Raw genomic sequence first — 22,986 nt, forward strand, 5'->3', positions numbered from 1 at the left:
ATACAGTTCTTTGAAAGAGCTGCCAGCTAAGCAGTCTGTCATGGGTACCAAATGCAGGGTGATTAATCCACAGTCGAAGACAGTAATTGCAAGGTCTGTACCTTTTGGGAGTTGTAACAGGGCTGCTGTCTGGGCATTAGCTCTCTTCTAGCAGAGAGGCCCTAAAGGTACAAGTAATAAATTAGGTGCAATGTTTCCACGGCTAAAGTTCAGATTAATAGATAGTTTCATTACCTAAAATAAACACTTTTTTCCCCTAAATATTCTTCTTCACTTCTCCGGCATTATTGCGAGCCAGAACTTTTAAAGTAGTTCCTAAAAATAAGGCCCTAAGTGCTCACTATTTTGTTCAAGATCTACAAACTAAGCCAGACTGCCATCCTTCACTCGCTTTTACTTTGCTTCTGAACACAGGGTTTTTTCCCTAAGAGTAAAAACACCCATAGTGAGATTTTGACTTTCTTTAATTTAAAGATTGTATTACAGAAAAGTTTAAGTAAGGAATCCTTATAAGGATTAACTCTTGACATAATATATTGCCAAGATACAGTGTAGCTGCAAGGGCTCTATGTGAACCTTCATATAAGTCGCTTTCTTACATACACAGTCGCTGAACAACAAAAAATGGTATTTACCATTTGTAAGAGAAGACAGTGGTATTTAAACAGTCCTTTCACCAGTGTGTTCTGGTTTTCCCAAATTAGAAACACGCCGTATTAAACCTGTAAAATCCTATTATACAGAAAGTTGAGAGAGATGACTTTTCTAAAGATTGCAACTGATGAAACATTCAAATGAAAACTAAAGAGTGTTGATTATGTAGAATGGTTTCTCTTTTACTGGCAGGTCAAATATACTAGAAACGTACAAATATTTTTGATAATCTAATTCCAGATGAACTCAAAACACTGAAGTAACATACACAGGCTAAGAGAATTCAATACTGTTCCAAGGCACTTACTGAATCTCCATGACTAGATGAAAACCAGAACAAATTAGGTCTGACAATTAAACAGCATATAATATAAAAATAACCTTTTGCTTACAATTTACAAAATGTATTACAATCTTTATCTCTGCTAACCTGCAATTCCGGCTGTGTGTGTCCAGCAAGTTTGGTAAAAAACCCCAGAAACTATTTTCTAAAACTTCAGGGCAAATAATTTACAAATAAGGTACACAAAAAATTTAGATCATGCAGAGATTTCTTACATCTTCTGTTAATATTTTATGATTGCAACTTTATCAAATTATATACTTACTTGCCCTGTACATATACAAAATAATGCATACATGGTAATCAAACGTTAGCAAAAAGTAGTCCATAAACACAATCTGTCCAAAGTATTACTATATTAACATATGTCTACAAGCAGCGTGTAACAGGGTTAAAAGACATTAAGGCAATAATACTTGAAGTTACAAAATAAATCATATGTAATACTTTCTCCTAAGTGTAATAAGGCAGGTAGATGGCCCCAGCAAAAAGTTAAGTTGTGATACTGGAATCCACTGTCGTGAACAATGTTTTAAGGTTTTGCATGGGATGTACTGTAAGGGTGTACCATTTGGTAGTTAGATCTACACTGCTCTGTGTTAGTCGCCCCCCAGGAAAGTGGAATACTATTTTTTCTAGTTCTCAGTGGCACTTGAGTTTTCCAGTATAATTTATTGATAGTATGTATGTCCATTGGTTCTTGGATCATGTCCATTCTGAAGGTGGCTCTCTTGGTCCTCTGGGCTTTCCACAGCGGTTACCAAAACCTAAGGAAAGAAATGTATTTAGTACTTCTGTCCACTCAGACAATGCAGTCTCACAAATGCTGGCAGCAGTCGAAAGGATTACTGTAAGAGATGCTCCAGCTCTTACAGAGGAGGTTTATTCTCAGACCTAGAAAATGACTTTGTAATAGTAGGAGTTCTAAAGGCACTCTGGCCATTGGAGAGACAAACATGAAGAATTTGTATATATAATTCACTATTTAAGCCTCACTTGGACACTACTTTCCAATAAATACAGTATTACAGACTTTGTTCTCATTTACTGATTCCCCCCCCCCCCCCCCTTGCATACCAAAGCAGTTTCCTCAGGTATCATTTCTGACAGTTTTCAGTGCTCTACAGAATCACATCCCATTTGACTAATTCTGTGTTTCACACACTCTAAACAACAAAGTGAAGAATGACTGCATCGCTCAATCTGGGAACAACTCTTTCAGCAATGCTGAAGAGACAGGGCAGGCTTCTTGGCTGGGTTCTGCACCGCAGCGAGTTGGAGGGAGGGAGCAGTAGCAGCTATCAGTAGTAGCAGCTACCCAAACTAGCACTGTTAATAAGTCTTCTGTTTAAATCATCTAGCGATTATGTTTTGAATGAACTGTAATTACCGATATCTGTTACTTCTGCAGGACATTCTGAAATCTGACCTCTTGTATCAGTGGAACCAGAAAAAGAAATCTGAGGTAAAACATCAGTTGGTGTCTTGTTGCTTCTTTCGGGACGATCTGGAAAACACACACACCCCCCTTACTGTAACATTCACTGAGTCAGCACTGTGTGAACGCTATTTGTAACTACAGCTCACTCCAGAACTTGCATCAAATATTATTTACAAGAATAAAAGATTTAAAAGCCAGTTTCTGATTTCTTAAAAAGCATACTTCAAAATGGTTTGTGAAGCAGATGTTCAATGCCAGTGACACATTCCTGTTTGCCAAATATGGATTATTACTTCTTTAGAAGTTTTTATGGATATTTAAAATCCCATGTAGCACCTATTTATAGCAAGAGCTCACAGTACCATTTAATACACCGATATAAATGCATTTGTTCATGCTCTTTCTAAACTAAAGATGTTTAAGAAGACGTATTTAAGAAGGTAGCTATGTTTTGCATTACTTGCATAATCACCCTATCAGAAAATCTATAATAGTTCTGAAAACTAATTCATTTTAAAAGTGTTTAACATGCAGCTCCAAATGGACTGTACAAGCCCATCCAGGCATACGCAGAAGACACATGGCAGATGTAAGCTTACAGCTGAAGCAGGTTGCTGCAGAGTGAAACATCAGGTGATAGACTACACTTCTTACTGAAGCCTTTTGAGAGCAAAGACTTTGGCAAATATGCAACACACCTATACATATATATACACACACATCACTGCTGAACTTCTTTGAGGTTTACTTCTGTCTTTATGAAATTAAAGACAATTCAGCAACTTTTACAATTTCTGTTGCGGTAACATGGGAATACTCTCATTTAGTGGAAAAAAATATTGTTATTAAAATACGCATTTAAATTCAGTATTTTTGGTCTTCAATATTTTAGCATACCCAAAATTTACCATTAATTTTCAAATCAGATTTGTAACCTGCTTCCTCAGAAAACCTCAGAAGCTTTAAAAACAGAAGACCTTTTCAGAAATGCCAGGTTTTTGACAATGTACTTCGATATATTGAGAACAAAAGCCAAGTTCAGGCTAATTTTTGTTCAGCAGGAAAGATGTATTTTTTGGGGGAAGAAAACCCCAAACCCAAAAAACCCCAAACGAACAAACAAAAGCTTTCCCATCACTTACCGGGTAGTATCGGTGAAGTTGTTTTCAAACCCTGTTAATGAGAAATATTTAAAATCATTCCATAAAATACTTCCAAAATACAAAAAGAACACCAGAGATTTAAGAGGATGAAAACATCTTCAAAAAATATCCAACAGCCATGGATACGTCTGTTTGTTCCTTTGTTTCTGACTTGCTGTAACTGTCAAAATATGCTACAGTAGCTAATAAAGATTTTACTATCAGAACCTGAATAAAAAGTTAGAATTGTCACATTACAAATGATTTGCAAGATGGGGTAGGTTGGTTCTCATGCTAAATTTATAGTCCCTGAAAATTCACATCTATCTTTTTGTCACATTTTTAAGTGGTGTGTAAAGGTGACTGTAAAGTATATTGGAGGTGCAGAAAAAAACAGGCACGAATGTAAAGAGGATTTATATGCTTTGAAGTTTTACCAGCTGTTTATGCTGGATGACTTTGAGTAATTAATAGACTGATGTGGAAAGGGAAATCTGGTGGGCAGAAAGCAGTTTATTTAAAATAAATATGGATATAAGGAAAAACTTAAGCAGGCGGTGACAGAGGTTGCCCACAGAGGATATGAAGTCTCCATCTCTGGAGGTTTTCAAGACCCAGTGGATAAAACCTTGAGCAGCCTGGTCTGAGCCCCTGCTTCATGCTGCGGGTCTGAGCCCCTGCTTCATGCTGCGGGTTAGACTCGAGGCTGCAATTCTCCTCCAGCTTGAATTATCCTATGATCAATTAAGGGCAGACAGCAAGCTCCATAAAAGCAGCACGGTTACACTCTTAAAGCTATAATTCAAGGTATATTAAGGATGACTTTTAACATGGGACACGAGATAGTTTCTTTGGAAAGAAAACATGCTTTTAAGACATCAGTTCAGGAGCTCAGGCAGAGGGAAAACTGGCCAGTTGTAGATAACCAACAGCTCTAACTTTTCACAATTATGTGTTTTGCTTTTTGTTGTAACTCCCAACCAAACTAGAAATGACTGAGTAGTACAGACTTGTCTCCTGTACTTACTGTAGGGGCTGTCTGCTCAGGGAGATGCTGATCGTGCAATACGCTCCACTCAGACTGTCCAACCAGAACGGGCCTTGGCAAGGGTGTGCCTAGGAAAAATTCAATCAAACTCAACATACTTGAGTTCTCTCCACAATGAGACATTAGAACACAGCACTAGAAACTTTTTAAAATTAAATGCTTGTAAAAACATGACTCTCTCTTTACACAAAGTGTTCAAGGCAAGGGAAAACTCCACAATGTAATTCAAAGCACAAGACTGCAGCATCGTAAATCAGGACCTGCCCCAAGCCATACCTGTCCTTTCCTGACATCATGCAAAAGCACAATCAAAATTGAAGTGGTTTTAGTGATTCCAGTCCCAAAGGGATTCCTTCCCTCCCCGAGAAAAAAAAAGCTGTTTCTTGTGTTCTCACAGAACAGCAGCAAGTCCATAATATCCACAGAAAGGATCACCCTGGTTCCGAACTACCCATGCTTATGCTGCTCAAGGGACCATGTTTACAAAACTTCAGTGTTTTCAGGCTGAAAATAACTGTATTAAGTGCTTTGGTCAACATTTTTTGAAAGCTTCACAAAGTGACACTAAACAAAAGCCTCAGTAAATAACTGCACCACACTTAAGCTTTTTGGAAGATACCAAACATCAACCTTATTTATCACTTCATTTCAACTAATCTTTTTTGCATTCTGCCATTAGTAGTTTCATGAATTAAATATGAAGATAGAAGCACATCACTTCTGGCAGTTCTCTTTCAGATGATTGAGGCAAAGAGTAAACTATGTTAACTTAAGCAAACTGGGCTTGTTCACTAGATGCAGTGCAGTATGAAATGTCATCTTTCCTTTGCCCAAGTAGGGAGAATCAGATAAGCACTGTTCATGTGTTTTCCCATTCCCTACCCGGGAGCAGTAGGAAACAGATAGCTGGGGAATCCCCTAACTGTGCTGCATTTCTCAACTGTAGCTCATTTCCGTACCCTTCAGACTGAAAAACAGCTCCACTAAAATCAATATTGAAGTCTCCAATACACTTAAATATCATGTAACAGCATGCTTAGTCAGAAAGGGAGAAATCATTTGACTATCTTCAAGGCCTTCTGAAAGTTAAACCTCAAAATAAGCCATTACACATGCTGGATTTCATTCCAGTTTACAATTTGCTCCAATACAAGATTAACCAAGCAGCAGGGACATTCAAAAACAATACTGAAATGCATTTCAGACTTTATCTCCAATTACCACAAAGCATTAAGGACTCACTCTGTTCACTTGCTAATACAAATGATTCTGGTGTTCTTTCTGGGAGCGGGGGAGAGGAATCTTCACTAGCATCAGCATCTAAATCAAACATGACATTTAGGTAAGTTAAAATACACGCTGAAGTTTTCCTCCTAGATTTTTAGAAGTTGATCTTTTGATACATGAGATCATCCTAAACTTGGTATTAATTTTAAAGCAAAAGGAAAATTTGCTCTAAATTTTATCAAACATTTTGGTTTACTATACTAACACCTTGGGAGCAACTTCATGCTACCCTTATCTTCACGCTACCATTATCTTCACGTTAAGGGGGTAGGATCAGTTTGTGTTTTAGGGCAGAAAGAAAAGTAAAATACATTTTCAGTTTAAATAATATGGAGGGAAAAACCCAAACCCCTCAGCACCAATGAATACTTCTGCTTCGTTCTTTCAGAAACAGAAGACAAGCAGAATTAACAGTCCGCACTGCAGCAGTACCATTTGCTTCTTGAACACGTAATTTGCCAAGAACTGTAACCATAGTAGTTACTGTAATTTAATTGCAGTTCATTACAGGTCAATTTGCAGCCACTGCAACTGAGTTAAGTTCATTACAACACATTGGCTTCTTGAACTCTTCTGCAGATACCGGTAACTACACAGTTGGTGCCTACCAGCTGAACCACTGATGAAGCTCCCAAACCATGGTAAGCAGTATGACGAAAATATGTATGAGCTCTTCAGCTGTGCTGAAGACAGTAACTTAGTGCTGATGAGCACTGATTTGTATTTTTTCTTAAGTGGCTCTAACCATACTTCCTTCCAAAGTGAATACAGCAGAGCAAGACTGCACGGGGCAAGGAGATGAGCAATGTTGCTTTACAAGACTGCAATGTATGACGGTAAGCACTATGGAAGCTCCACATAAGCACTTCTCTAAAACCCCAAGTCTCACTTTTGCTCCCAAGTCCATCTTAGGCTGGTTCCCACACTACAAGCTAGTAAACAGTCTAGTGTGATGTTTACTAGCCAGAAAGGTAAAGAGGAGCCAGAGGAGATGGCTAATGTTGGTGCCAGTAACACAGCCTGTCCCCAGTCTGTTCCCTCTCTCCTCTCAGGACTGTTCTAACACAAGGTGTTCTGGCAGCAAAATCCCCACTCCAGCCTGCTAAGGAACTTGGAGTAGAAATTAAAGGTTTAAAACACTTCAAAGTAGCTGCTGCTATAAGAAATCTCACCCAAGAACTGTATTCTATGCAGGATTCATAACAAGATGGAAGACGTTTCTGCTAATGAAGCCATGAAGCTTGTCCTGCCAACACACCAACAGCAGGGACAGGAACTCCATCACATTTTAGAAGTCATTGTGTTCAAAGTGACTTCTCCAAGACCTGCTCCATCTCAAGTTTACTATACAGTGTAAAAAAAACCTTTTATTGAAACAGTATCTGTAAAATCAGTCACTCTGGAGTATGCACCAACTGAAAGGGGTTTTTTGGGGGTTGTTTTGGTGTTTTGTTGTTGTGGTTTTGTTGTTGCTGGTTTGTTCTATTTTTTTTTTTAACCTCAGGGTACAATTACTTTTCAGTTAATTTGAATTAAAAAAAGGATTAAATTATGTGGTGAGATCATGCACACCAACAGTTAAGGTTAAACAACTTCATTGATGATTACACCCACATCCCCAGCTTCAGACGGGAGAGTACTGAACAAGCATGACAATGAAAAAGCCACTCTAAAACATGGTTTAGGATCACTGGTGCAAAACAATCCAAACCTATATTCTCGACTGCAAGATGGATTACAAGACCTGCAGCCTGACTGTAAAATGGCAACAGCACACTAGTGCCCGAAAGGGAACAGAGACACCCTTGATAACCAGAGATAAAATAGAAAAATATTAGGATTTAAAGCCATTCCATGAAATCAGCAACATAAGAGCAGCACACAGGCTGTACTGTTATTTCAAGATGTTTCTGATATGCAGTTACATGAAACAAGTTCTTGAGTGATATTTCTCCCATTCTTTATCATGTGTATGACATATCATTTTATTTGCACGTTCTTACAGCATCTGCATAGAGATGTGTAGAGAGGTAACAATTTTCAAACAGTGACAAACAATGATTGCCTTAGCAAAGAAGGAAAAATAACTGGCTAAAAGCAGTGCTGGAGGAATACTACAGCACAGAAATCTACCACAAACAAATCCAAGGAGGACCATTTGGTATAAACGTTGAAGTAACTATGACATAAAGGGTCAGTCTGCTACGCAGAGCTTTCTTGAAGTGTCACAGGGTTAAAAACATACACAAACATGCAAGGATTGCTTTGTGTGTCTACATGGTATCACAAAATCTATAGAAACAGATTGGTTTTAAAGCTGCAAAATAATTCACGTTTCTGAATATATGACTGCTGGTGAAAACTGAGTTCACAAAGCAAATGCGAACCAATCCAGCTGGTTCTGCATCTTGCATCACACACTGAGCCCGGCTTCACCACAGGCAGCCAAGCAGCCTGCACAGACTCCTGGAGCGAGGCTGTCACTGTCGGAGCTCCTAGCACAAGAGCCTGTTGTAAGCACAGCAACTCATGTTCTTCTTTCTGTTCCACAGCCTCACTGTGTGCCTTGCTGGACTTTTCACAGGCCTAATTTGCTCTCCCCAGCTATGTCCTCCACCTGATCTAAGTGTGCCAGCCTGACTGAAATCTGAATCTGCACGTTTCAGGACCCTTTTGCCTTCAATAAATGTTATTGTAACTTTTTGTAGCAACAGCCTTGTAAACTTGCCTTGCTCGAAAAATTCCCCAAAGCAGGAAAGGGTTAAAATTGACCAAATAATTTTCAAAGCACTACTAAAGCAGAACTCACAGTTTTAGATGAACAACAATATTCATCTCCCCTCCACATACAGAAAAAGAGGAAAGCAGGGCTAAATATATTTATAATGCTATTAAAATGCAGGAGTCAAGACATGAGCAACTTCAAAGACTGATACAGCGAAGGAGGTTATATTTTTATGACCAGCACATCAATCAATAATCATGACTTTGATGTGTGTTTGGACAAGCCTGTTCAAAATACTTCAACTACCCAGAACTGCCATTATTATGGACACTTCCATGAACTCAGATACGGAGAAAAAAAAATGCACCAACCAACGACACAGAAACCTGCAATTGAGAATGCATCCATACCTCACAATAAAGCTTTTGAAGCAGCTTATTAAGGTCTGTAGTAGCTTGTAACAGACACAGCTTACATGCAAACCTTACATGCAAAAACCGGGAGGAAAGGAGTTGCACCCTTTCTGAAGCTGCCACATTGCACTGTTTGAATTTACATTTAGAAACCTGCATTGTAAAGCAATTTATGTTCTCTAACTCTACAATTGCAACCAGGTTAAAGAGTAGCACTTCTGACCACAGTAGAACCTACCTTTGCCATCTTCAGAACACGTTACAGCTGTTAAGTCTTGCCTAGCAATAGACATTGGCAATACTTTTCTGGCACAAATGTTTTCAGTATTAGTGGCAGCAGAAACTGTGGCACTTGCGGTTGAAACGTTAGATGCGCTTTTGCTCACGACTCCATCAAAGTTCATCTCATCTGTGTCAGAATCATCTGAATGAAGAGGATTAGTAAAACAGAGGGGTGCTCGAACAGAAATAGCAGGATGGTCAAGATTACCACTAGAAGGATGTTCAACTGTGGTGTTTGACACCAGAGAGAGAGTTTTAACGCCATGACATAAGATGTCTGAAGACGTGTCTTCAGACACCGGCGTACGCAGTGCATTTTCAGGCCCATGCAGTGACCACGTGGCATGTCCCTTTTCTGCCAGAGGCAGACGATCTGGTCTTGGTGGAGTATCAGAAACCTGCTGGCTCTGCAGGCTTTCTGGTGAAGGTATTAAGGCTGTGTTAGACTGTGGCACACTGCATTCCATACATGAGTTTTGAGAAGCATCTACAAATGAATCCCCTGAAATCTGTTCTTGTGGCTTAAAGCTCTTATCAATTACACAGGATGACACAGGCTTCATTTTAATTGCATGTCCCCTGTTCAATAGGGAGTTCCCATCAAAGCTTCGTGGCCCTTCTTGAAGAGGTACCTTCTTGATCTCGAAACTTAGGTTGCGCTCCAGCCTTTTCTCTGCACGTTCACTGGGTTCACTCTTCCCTGAATGTTCTATTGACTTATTATAATTCTCATTGAGGTCTGTTGAGTGCTCCGACGAAACCATGTGCAAAACTGGCTTTGGATGGTATCTGTCATTGTCCTGCCACACAGTAGTGACTGTTGGATAAGCTGATGGGGGAGACGGTGTTAAGATTGGTGGTACTGGCTGAGGCTCTGGAGGTTGCAAGATTTCTTCTTTAGCGTCTCCTTCTACAAGGCAACTGCAGAAAAAGCAAAACACAGTTGTGTAAGTTTTCTGTATTTTGACAATATTTTGGGTATTTATCCATCTATCCCTGCAGCAGTAATGCTTTCATGCCAGTTTTGAACTCCAAGCAGCACTTCCACCGCATACAGACGATGATTATAAAATATGACTAATGGGGTAGGCAAAAACTAAGTCAACGCACTGAAAACTTCTTTCAGAATATCACAAAGAAATGCATTCAAGCCACATCTAATCCTCACCGATAGTTCAAAGATTGCTCACATCCTTTCCCAGCAGCATTTTTTCAAAGACTGTAAGAAAGGCCCTCTTGTGGCAGGATTTCAGTACTTTCTGCTTTCTTCTTTCTTAAGAAGTGGCTCAGAGGAACTCAACATACGGAATTCAATTTGCAATGAAGCCAAGAAAAATTTCTTAAGAAAAAAAAAATCCTTACAGCTTAATACCAAATATCTTCCTTGATTTTTATTTTTCTGCACATGTCTAGGAGGATTTTGTTTTTGTATCTGTGTATTTAATAGTTTCTCCACAGTTATAAGGTTAATGACACTGACCACATTTAGCTGAGATGAAGTGCACACTGCATAAACCCCATTCACTGTAGAATATATGATCCAAATTACAGTGCGTATTAGCAAGACCACAGCACTTATTATTACAGTTCCTTTTAAGCTACTCAAAAGGAGAAGCTTTTCAAGCATGTGGTCAATTTACTTTCACATTAGGTACAGAATATTTGACTACAAACATTCTGCACAACTAAGGTCTTGTCTACAAACAGGAATTCGGCATTTTCATTCAGAGCTTTTTGAGGGATTTCATTATGTAAGACCAGTAACAGAGTAATAACCAAAGTGCAGAACAAATGCATGACAAGAACAGAAATACAATTAAATAATTTAAAGAAATGACACTTTCAATCCAGGCAGACAAATCAAAGCACAATGGACTACAGTTCACAAAGGAGTGCGATTTCTCTTGAGCCGGGAAACAAGCCCATTTTTATGTACAAAGCTCAGATCGCTTCTTGCTGTTAGCACAGGCGTCCTTCTGGGACACCAAGAAGGTGCTGGGGCTCAAATTCCTTCTCTTCCTCCCATGCCTGCTCTTGCATATTGTTATTTTGCTTCACATTAAGATAGGAGCAATACAAAGCACATCACAGAACACTTTAATCAAAAGTAATTTGGGAACTCTTTTGCATCTAGATGTCCTTGAAAAATGAGCAAGCTTGAGAACACGCTGCTTGCTTGAATTAGTAAAGATAAGGGAAAAAGGAAAACAGTAACACTCGCTCCAGTTTAATACTCACTAAGAAAGAAAGGAAAATTTCCTTCATTCTTGGAGGGGGGATAAGACAGTGCAAGTGTTCGCTTACACGTATGTTTACATGCCCCCTTACGAGCAGCGATGCTCATCAGTAATCTCCACTAAATCCTTCTACTGAAAATGAAGCTTTCCCTTATTGACCTCATTTTCCTGACCCAGAGTTACACATGCAATCAACAAAAATAATTTCTTATCTGGTACAGATATACCATTAAGCATTGCAATTACCTAAACAAGTTAGCATTAAACTAGATATGACAAGATATAAGCCCAAAATGATGCAGTCCTTCGCTGATCTTTAATGAAATCACTCTCCCATTTGATTCACTAGTAAACAGAACCCCACATGTATACAAATAGCCCCCTTAGAGGTATGCATAGAACTGATGATGCTGGAAATGCTGCACAAGGCAGCAACCCAAAAGTTCTTTAATCATCACACACGGCTAAACAGAGCTGTTGAAAATGTTCCCCGTCATACTTGAAGTTAAATTTCATTCCTTCACTCTTAAATGAGAGCTTAAAGTGAGAATCACTTTAATCAAATGAGAAATCCTTTATCAAAATCATTCTCTGCCTTATCGATACTGAAGAATGTCCATCCTCAGAAAATGAGATGCCCAAAGAGCATTTTGATGTATTTTATTTGAAAAGGAAATAGATGCCACCCAGGATTTCCTGGTTTTCTCTGAATATGTACCAATTTTTCCATTTTACTGACATCACAGTATTATTATTTCCACATGTTCTGCCTCGCAAATGATGTTTTTGTTTCTTTTCACAAAGCAGAAATATTAGGCTCTGCATACATTTAAGAGGTCTTTGTTTTGCAGTAGCTTTTTCTATAACCCTTGCCAGAAAATCTTGGGCTTTTTAGGCTGCTGCATAATGCTTTCTTTGGGCACTTCCTTCAACAGCTGTGCTTCATAGACACTTCTGCCCCTAGAGACAGAAAACGATCTGACGATGAGCTACTAATATTATTACAAACAACAGGAGACCATACAGTAAAACCAGCTTGATTTAAATTACCAGGAAACTAATAGAAAGCTCATGAAAGAGGACACTGAGACGGAAAAGAGCCTGTGAACCAAAGAATGTCAAACCATTTGAGAAAGAGTCGTAAGCTTTCCTGTGTTAGATCTTTAAATTAACCTTGCATTGCTTATGTACATTGTAAAGGCATGCATTTTGCAAGTACATCTGTAAAATCACGCTCTGGGATAAGAAAATGGAAAGCCTGCTTGTAACTCAGCCTTCAAGTGTCTCTTACATACAACTGCTACTGATTATCTTGTAATTCCACTACCTCAGCACCTCCTCATACGTAACTGTACACAGAATTTCCCGAGGTGATCAAGGCAGCTTCTTCATGTGCTTTTATTGCCATACAATCTGAGCAGCACGCTTATGTGTGGTGATGTAGTGCCTCAGCACTAAAGACCTCAAAGTGATGAGTTCTCAGCTGCCAGGTAAACCATGAATTACGTAGTAATTTTTTAATGATTTGTCATGATAAAAAAAATTAATTATAATTTGTCAGAAGTACAATAATTTGTCAAAAAAAGCTGTTTCACAGCTTTCCACCAAAAATGTACACATGGAAAAAAACACAACAAAAAACCAAAACCAAAGTAAAGTGATAGCAAACCTTTTTGCTTTTTCTACAATATATTCTAATTTTTTTTGCATGTTTTAAAATCTAAGCCATTCTAGCTTTAATGGAAAAGAGCTATGTTATTAAAACAGGGCACCATGGGTTCAGATTTAAGTGAAACTTGGCCAGTGTTCAAAAGAGAAAAAACCCTTAAGTAATCCATGGTTACTCTATGCAGCACACTGTAGGGTTTTCTTTTCAAATAAAAGAGAGTTATGTCAAGGTCATGGAATGCAGCTGCTATGATCAACCAAAAATAGATACCAAGCTCTACATCCTCCCTCATAATTAAAATAGGAAAATTAAACTCAATGTAAGCAGGCTGAAGCTCACAACCACATTATTCTACTTAAGGATTAAATCACTGCCATCCGCATGGAAGAAAAGCTGCTGTTCAGCGAAGCTGTCACAAACTATACTTCTATATAAATTATCTGTACTATAAGGAATGAATAAAAGTAACCACCTGGTGAATTTTTCTTGTAAAATTTAGTTACATGAGACTTTATGGGTTTTTTAATTGCGACATGCAAATCAGAGACTGCTAAGAAGGAACACCAGTCAATGTTTTTTAGCTTAGCTTTGCAGAAGATGCAAAGAAAGGGTCCTGCAAGGCTTGAAATGAAGTAGAGTTACACATAACCCTTGAATGTATTGTAATGTTATCAGATTGAAGTCCAAGCATAATTTGAAGTTTAACTGCTGCAATATTTCACCTTTTTTTCCTTCAGACAGTAGCACGTGGCTCTTCATTACATTGCATACAAAAAAGCTGTTACCACATATTTCATGTCTCAGATTCCCCAGTCTTTCACATTGCAATTGAACTTCAATAAAAAAAAAAAGAATTTTCTACAATCAACCCTGATTAAAATGAACAAACCCTTTTTCCAAATACTTCAGGATAAACTACTAACCACATAAATATTTCCAGGAAAACGCCTTAAAGGTATTAAGATGCTCTCTCTGAATTCTGCAGCACCAATCATTGCTTCTAGATTTTAAGTAAAAGATCCAGTTGTAGTTGTGTAAAATCATGTACAGTCCTAAACCGTAAATTTAAAACTTCGTTTTTTTCACAGTCTTATATCTAACAATAAAGTCAAAACTTACACTTACCCTCTTCCTGCCTTAGCCTGAGAATAGTTAAACATGTTTAACAAAGAACGCTTTCCACCCTCCAAGTCCTCCACAGAAGTTTAACATAGATATACGTTCAAGGTGACTTTCACAAGAAGTAATCAAAAACTGCAAAGCTAAGCAATTTCCAGAATAAGGTGCTGATGTATGCACTCATGACTTGCTCTTGTTTACCTTCCCAGTAATCAAGGAGTAACATTATTTCATTTTTTTATGTTGACATGAAATGCAGATAGACATTAAGCTAAATGACTACGTACACATATTGTACAGCAACTATGAATTACATTAAAGCATTACAAGGTGATAAAGAAAGGCAATACAATTCTAGAACCTCTGCAGAACAAGGACAGCTATATGCTTCGTGGCAAGTTAATCAAAGTAAACAAAATTGCAATTTAATATTGATTTAATATCAATATTTTAAAGAGACTTATAACTTCCAAGAAGAGATAGATATAAAAAAAGCCTAGAAAAATAGAATCAGAACTTCTGATTGTAAAAAAAAATTGTAGCACTTCTTCCCCAAGGCATCCACCGGCTAATGCAGGTACTAAAAGGATTAATTATCCTTCTCTGGATAAGCTTCCTATCTTATATTGTAAAAGTCTTTAGTAGCATCTCAGCCTTACTAAGACAGGAGAGTTAACTTGATACTAGCTAAACTTTAAGAAGAAATCTATAGATTTAAAGACAATATAGAGATGACCTATCCCACCATCCTGTCACAAAGAGACAAGTGAGAAAGACACTTGTAGAGAAATATTGTACAATTCACAGAGTGATTAGCCACTGAAAAGTGGCATAGAGGAGATGTGACCATTCCAAACAGCCTCAGGGCCATCAGAAAACAACAAACAGGAATCATAAGCATTACTACCTAAGCAAGCACAGCTTGGTCTGATAGCTTGTCTGAAGACAAGCACCCTGAGGTCAAGAAATGTAACCAATTCTCCTCCTGCTCAGGATCATCTCAGGCAGGTTCACCTGAAACCATGCTGGCACACATGTAGCCCTATAGCTTTATCAAAAAAGCACCTGTTAAACCTTCCCTTAAAAATATGCAAGTTTCTTTACTAATTACACATTCTAGAGCCACTACAACACAGCATATGAAAGAACTTAAAAGCCTCATTCCTTTTAAAAAGTATTACCTTTAGCAACTTGCTTGTAGCTTCATTAGAGACAGTGCATGTACAACTGAAGCGCACATTTGGCTGGCAATCTAAAAATGCTACTGAACAAAGTATTTTAAGCAAGTTCCCAGAGGAAAATCTAAATCAAACTAAAAATGTGGACTAAACTAGACTGCTTCAGTGTATCTATTGAATGTGAACTTATCGTTAAAGGCAATGACTCTTAGGCACCACTTGGAAACATTCACTGCAGAAAAGATGTAGACAAATACTTAAAATAGTTGTACCAAGATATTTTTAGTCACAGCAATGTAGAGAGAAATAATAGAAGGGACATGAAAAAAGGTCTTAAGAGAATGGTCTGGGGAAAAAAAAGCTATAGGGAGCAATAAGGAGATGTATCATGTTTAACAGTTTCCTTCTGCATGCAGGGATTAAATTAGAATCTTTCACAGATTCCGCTCTCCCATCCTCCCCAGGAAAAGGATGTCAGCTTATGCCAGAACATCCACAACATGCAAAACCTGGCTCTAAGTCCTGACTGAATCAGGCTGCGGATTTGTAAAGCTACCTCCCACATGAAGAAAAACCATGCTCATTAGTGGGTATTCGGAGCAGATGTGACTAACAGCAAATAAAGACTTTCCTCAGAAGCATCCTCCATGAGGAGAGGAGTGTAATTAATTGTTTTCAAAAATAACATGTCTGAAAAAGACAACCGCTTTGCTAAAAGCTTCCATTTATTCACCTCTAAGGAACCAACCTTCCTGCCAGTGCTGGCAAATGGGAAAGTATGAATTTCTGGAAGCAGGACCAAAAAGGACCAGGTTTTATAAGAGAGATTAGAAGATTTTAACTTAATGCAACAAGAACAATGCAATGCAGATATAAGACAGATGTGTGCTGAAACGTTATATACATACGATTATTACATGAATATATAAACATGATAAAGACCTAGGTACATCTAAGATTATTTCAAGGAACACTGATAAGGAAATTACCTATTGGACAGAAAGCATCTCTAAGTTCAGTGACTGAGTTTCAAGAAAAGCTTGGAACTCATCACGAACATGGGTTAACAGCCTCCTTTGCCACCATCTTAATCTACATCATTGAATACAATCACATTACCATCAACGTAAATAAGGTAAAAATGATATCACTACATAGCAAACTGCCATTTGGTTGTGAAAAGCCCCAACTCACTTCCATCTCTCTCAATGTCGTATTCTCCTTTAACTTCTGCCTGACATAATTAATGCTAAGTTAACTACAACAGCTATTCATATTCCCACTACCAACCTGATCTTTCACTACTCCAGTCTGATTACATTTTAAAGCAGTAAAGTAAGCATACTTTCCTTATATTACTAAATGTTAGGGAGAAAAATTAACTGACTGCTGGTTTCTTATAACGTTCTACAACTTAATGAAACCCAAATGCTTACCTCAAATGTCTATTTAATTACAGACAATGTAGCACAAACAACATTGCCTGCCAAAGGTCCCTTCTCCGAAAACTACCCAGGTAATTTAGGCACTTACTTCAGAAGAGCTGCCTCTTTAGCTGTCTATCACTCAGGCTGGGTACCCATTTTAGGCAGAGGAACCTGTTCAGATTTACTTTCAGCTTCCTTCAAGTCAAGTCTATGTATTTTAAGAGCTAGAGAGGATTTTCTTTTTCCTCTGTTGAACAAAAGGATTGGTGAGACCAGCTTTTCTTTCCAGTAAGAAAAGCATTTTGTTGGCATACTCTAGTCAAGAGCAGTACTTGCCTGTAAGGTAACATTTTATTGAGTAAACATAAACATTATGGCTTTGCCTCTAAAAAAGAGAGTTCAGTCATCATTTGAGCCTATTTTGAAGTATGTTTTGCTACTATCACCTAGCAGAATTAGAGCACAAGTAGATCTAACACATTTGACTACTAAAGGGGTATGCTTTTCTTCCCCTTTACTACTAGAAAAGGAGTAGACACTACAAGACTGGCATATTCGAGCACAGACTTCACAGATATTAAAGATTGTTTTTATAGAATCAATTAGAAGACTTCTATTTGTATTATGTATATTTCTATTTATAAAAAGGAAAAAATAATCTTTAAAGTCTTTATAACATCAGGGGTTTTAGTCTACTATTTATTTACGAAGCACGTCAATCTGTCAGCTTAAAATAGTATATTAAGATAGTTAACTACCTGCGGGTCCGTGGAGGCTTTGGTGGAGGAGAATCCTGTTTCTCAGCATCTGAAGAACTGACAGCATTCTCTGTATTATTTTCATCCTGATTAAAAGAAAAAGTTTTCATTTGTGGCTGTAAAGCTGACACACACAATACTTAAACTGAAAGGCCCAAAGATCTGCAATGATACTTGAAAATAACGTCTGGCAATATTACACCTTTCTGGTTATCAGAGATCACATTCAAAATTCTACTTACATCCACAATATTATTTTCTAACTTCAAATTTTTCTAACAACATTGTTTCACCTGTAATTGTAACAGAAAATTCTCAGAAGCTCATCTTTCAGATTAGTAGCGAGCAAGCTCCCTTATGCCCTCCAAATTATTCATATTGAAAGTATTAATTTTCCAGTCCAACCACTTGTACAACCACTCCATTGCAGATAAGACTAATGTACAGTCCACTAAGAAAATGAGAATTTCAGCTACTGTAAAGTGACAAGATTTAACACATTGTTCCAAAACACTTTTAAATCATCTCCCATTTGCGTACAACAAAGTTCATCTTACTCAGAAAAGCATGAAGTATTTTATTTCCTTTTAGGAGGACCATAAATAAGAGATATTTTATATATGTATACATACTTAAATACACGTATCCATCCACATTTACATGTATATACAGACAACATATTGTTGTGGGGTAACCCAGGCAGGCAGCTAAGCACCACACAGCCGCTCACTTATTTCTATCCCCCTCTGCCCCCAAAGGGGTAAGAGGAATGGCAAGAAACATTGTGGCTCAAGATAAAGTTGTTTAATAAGCAGGGGAGAAGTGGGAGAGGAGAGAAAGAAAACAAACAGAAGTGATACAGAAGCAACCACTCACCACCTCCCACAGGCAGACCTCAGCCCAGCCAGTTCCTGAGCAAAAGATGGCTAATCTCATCAAACCTCCTTCTTTTCCCTCTCTGTTGCTGAGCATGACGCTATATGGTGTTATGGAACATCTCTCAGGTTAATTTGGGTCATCTGCCTGCTTGTTCACCTCCCAACCTCTTGAACACCCCCCTGTCTGCCCACTGGGAGGGCAGACTAAGAAACAGAGGTGGCATTGGCCCTATGCAAACCTTGTTCAGCAATAGCCAGAACATTAGTGTGTCATCAGCAATGTTTTGGTCACACATCTAAAACACAGTATCCTAAGAGCAGCTATGAAGAATATTAACTCCAATCCAGCCAGACTCAGTACAAATATGTATAAATGTATATGTATAGAAATAAAAAATAGATCATACAAGAGTCTAAACCATATATACCATTTCCATATGCACGCCACAGCCAAAGGTCCTCCTTAGTTTTCTTGGATCTCAGCATTATCTTGAATCTAATATGTATTTTACCTAAGGCCTTTTTTGCAGGAGCTTTCTATGGTTCTATCATTCTTTTGAAAAGCAGTATTAAAGAACCACCACAAACACCCCAAATCTGTGTAACACATTTCAAAGCCGAATACCAGGTTCATGCAACACGGTCTCCTATCTGCCAGCATACCTGTTCAGGCTAGGTGACTAACCTTCTCTGGTCTTATGAAACAAAAGGGAATTCCCCATTAGTTTCTACTTCAGATGTTGATAATTGCATTTGGTAACAATTTCAGCTTTGGAAGATAAATCATAACTAACTTACTAAATTTAACTACTCTCACTTAAATTTAGATCCATTAGCTAAATGTTTTTCATCTTCACAAGTTATCATATCACTGCCTGTTAGTGTGAAAAGTCTATTATCAAATTCTATTCCTCAGTGTATTAAGTGAAGCTTTCCCTTTGAAGAAAAAATATTAAATCTTTTGATCTTTCTTACTGTTCTACACTAACCTCCCCCATTAACTAGCTGTCCAACAAAATATTCCAGAAGTACTCCAGCAGAAATACCCCATTGTTCCTGTATCAATGGCTTGTGTTAGCCCTTTCAGGCAAACCACACAGGGAGTTCATTGTCCTGCTGACCACTGGCTCTAACTAACAAATCTGGGCTTTTTAAATGAGACTCAGTTAGCAGATAAAAGCCACTTAAGTTTAGATGACCACAACTGAAGCTCCCATTGCAGTCAATCAAGGTTGGCTGGTTTTCATAGAATCATAGAATAGTTTGGGTTGGAAGGAACCTTCAAAGGTCATCTAGTCCAACCCTCCGTGCTATGAGCAGGGACGGCTTCCCCTAGAGGAGGCTGCTCAGTGCCCTGCCCAACCTGACCTTGAACATCTCCAGGGATGGAGCATCTACCACCTCTCTGGGCAACCTGTTCTGGTGTTTCACCACCCTCATCGTAAAAAATCTCTTCCATTGGTTGGCTCTCAACATGTACTGTGAGCTAAGTTTTTACACATCAATAGGTTTTAATAATTTAAAAAACAAAACAAACCTTTTTTCTTCTAGTCAGACATGGAATGGGACATGGACATTCAACCTCCCTCTACCAGCCTCCTCTTGAGCAGACAGAAGCAATTTCAGATGTTTGGCATCAAGTGATGGGTGATCGTACAGACTGTTTTGCCCTCAACATACATGAAAATGAGTTTTATTACCCTCATTCAGGCAGAGTACCATTCTGAAGGTTGGTGCCAAAGATGCGGAGGCTCACAGTATCCAACAGCATCAGTTCAGTTTCCTGCTCAATGGTTGGGTCATACTCTTCCCTGCCTCCCTGAGCAAAGTAAACTGTGCCCAGCTTCCTTGTGCAAAATAAACTCTGAATGTCTCCAATACGTAGCCCTTACTATGGATAGTATCAAATGCACTGATACTGTATTAAAAAGGCCCCCCTTAAACACAAGCACTAGCGACTACAATTAGCAACTAATATAACTGCATCCCAAGAACAGAGCGGGCTGTTTGCCTTGTTTCAGCACCACAGCACATTCACATTTCATTAGGCAGACAGAAAGAGTGAGACTCCACAGGAGTAGTTCCTTCCCCTTACCACCACCTTCTCCATCCTACAACAGATCAGGAAAGCGTTCCAGTTCAGTTCCACCCACATGGAAGTTTTGAGGAACAGATTTCTTATTTATGCACTCAGTTTTCTAAAAGGTACTGGCAAGGGAAAGGGTGTGCCTGTTGGCTGTGGTGTAGACTAATGTGTCCAGAAAACAAACCAGCAGCTGCATCCCTGTCCTTCTATGTTTGTAAAGTGAAGTGTTTGTGAACAGAATGTTTCCCGAGATATGCTTTTCTCCCAGGCGGAAGAAAAAGCCTATTAAAGAAGCTAACATATGTCAAAGTTTTTTAAGCTCTATGTATACAGCAAGAAGCTCTTTCTAGCTGAGACAGGCAGAAGTAGCTGAAGAGGCAGTGCCATTTTTGCTACTAGCAATAAAATGTATATACCTCACAAAAATGTGCATAAACTCAAATGTCTGAAGCACATACACAACCACAGAGTTTACAAAACCAATTCCTTTGTTGGGAAAAAAAAAAAAACAAAACCAAACACCACACACACAAAACAGTACTTTTAAATTCAACCCCAGAAGAGAAGTCAGGGGTTACTCCAACTTCAGGAAAGGCTTCAGGATAGCTTTCACTTCTGCATTAGGGCAAAATCAGGATCAGTTCATTTTGTTCTAGTTATATTAAATCAGGAGCAAGAATGTCAAAGGACTTACTGTCACCAAAAAGGAGGTTCTTCCCTACTTTGCTTAATTAGCTCAAAGCACTGATGTTTCCATGAAGGCTTCATTTACTTTTAGACAACTTATTGCCCAATAAGTGAAGGATTTTTACTTCAAAGGTTGAAGATGATAAAAGTTTAAGACAGTAACCAAATGCACTAAGCTATGCAGGGAAGAAACAGTGCTCCTACCAATTTTATGCTGCTGCAGCATTTTTCAGTAGTTATGCTCAGTTACTACTGGATCTCTTCTTGTTTTTAACCAAAGAAATACTGCTTGCTGAACTGTCTTTTACTTGTTCTCAGTTCTGTGTCACAAGAGATAGTGACCAACCGGTATTTTCAGCACCCTGGAGTGACACCAACTCAAAGATTTCCCTTTCTGTCATATATCAAATAAGTGAACCAGCAAATGTGCAGATCGACTAGCACGGAGCAGAACAGAGGAAGCTCAACTGTAGAAGTGAATATAGGCTATCTCACTGAGATGACTGCATGCATTGAGAAGAGCAGATGGCAGTATTAAGGCAAAGCCTTCCAGCCTTCCTAATCACAGCTTATTGGCATCAGCCAACACACTCTTGCTTCTCTGGACAGATGTCGAATTCTCAGACAGAACGCAATTTTATAAGCTATCAGCTTAGGAAAAACCAGGACAACATATATAGTTCATGAGGTTCATCATATAGAATTAGTCTTAAAAAAATTGATTAACAAATGTGCAATTCAGTCAATTAAGTGTCCAGGGCAGCACTCTGCATTCTTACAGCACAGGCTTCTCACTGTAAGAAAACAGAAGCATTAACAATACATGGGTAGACAAAAGAACGGGAGCTTTCCCCAACCTTTACCTCTATATACATCAACTGCTGAACAGTTCAAGAGTTCTAGTGTCCTCACTGATTTGAGGGAGCGATTACTCAGGTCAGGTGAAAATGCTCACAGTTAGGAATTTTTAGGTATTCTGTTAAATTACATATATATATAGGTTATATATATATAAAATATAAAATGTGTGTATATCTACAAAAGACTACAGTAACAAATGAAAAGACCACAAAGTCAAATACTTAGAAGTGCGGATTACATCTACTCTACAACAATACAGAGTAACTCCTATTCCTGTGGTAATGCAGAGGAACAAGGAATTCTCGTGGCACACACGGTGTCTCAATTCAACTTGCTAAGGTGACCTAAAATTGTGCTGTCATCTCCCATGGGTGGGTCTTTTCCCCTCATACTTCCTCCAATGGCTGAATCACCAAACAGAGCTGTCACTAACATTGGGCAAATAGAGGATCACAGTTTCAGACAGATTTCACAGGCACTGCCTACAATTCAAAACCTTTTGCCCAGGACCTGCAATGCATAATTTTCTTTTGGAACTCACAGTGGAAATATTTAATGTCGTTCAGAAGCTTTCTGTACTGGTAATGTACTAGCAAATTTACTGCAAAGACTCTTCCAGAAGTAATCCCATGGTTTCCCTTATAAGGAATTGAGGCATTCCTTTTGCCCTTATCATAAAGCAGCATGGGAACCACAGAGCATCAGTAGATGAAGGAGAAATACTTCAGACTGAAACAATACATTCAAATGA

General features: G+C 38.4%; 1 protein-coding gene across 1 annotated transcript in view; it reads right to left on the reverse strand.

The window, feature by feature from the left end:
- Positions 1-446: 446 nt before the first annotated feature.
- The window catches only part of PTPN12 (protein tyrosine phosphatase non-receptor type 12), a 71,900-nt gene continuing 49,360 nt past the window's right edge, over positions 447-22,986 (reverse strand). Inside the window, exons 12-18 of the mRNA XM_030479227.1 lie at positions 17,724-17,809; positions 9,292-10,256; positions 5,871-5,948; positions 4,608-4,696; positions 3,581-3,611; positions 2,388-2,504; positions 447-1,764 (exon numbers count right to left, since the gene is read on the reverse strand). Coding sequence (XP_030335087.1) covers positions 1,703-1,764; positions 2,388-2,504; positions 3,581-3,611; positions 4,608-4,696; positions 5,871-5,948; positions 9,292-10,256; positions 17,724-17,809 — 1,428 coding nt within the window. The 3' untranslated portion in view covers positions 447-1,702. The remainder of the gene's footprint in view (positions 1,765-2,387; positions 2,505-3,580; positions 3,612-4,607; positions 4,697-5,870; positions 5,949-9,291; positions 10,257-17,723; positions 17,810-22,986) is intronic.

The sequence above is a fragment of the Strigops habroptila genome, chromosome 3 (genome assembly GCF_004027225.2).
Source record: "Strigops habroptila isolate Jane chromosome 3, bStrHab1.2.pri, whole genome shotgun sequence".
Lineage (NCBI taxonomy): Eukaryota > Metazoa > Chordata > Aves > Psittaciformes > Psittacidae > Strigops > Strigops habroptila.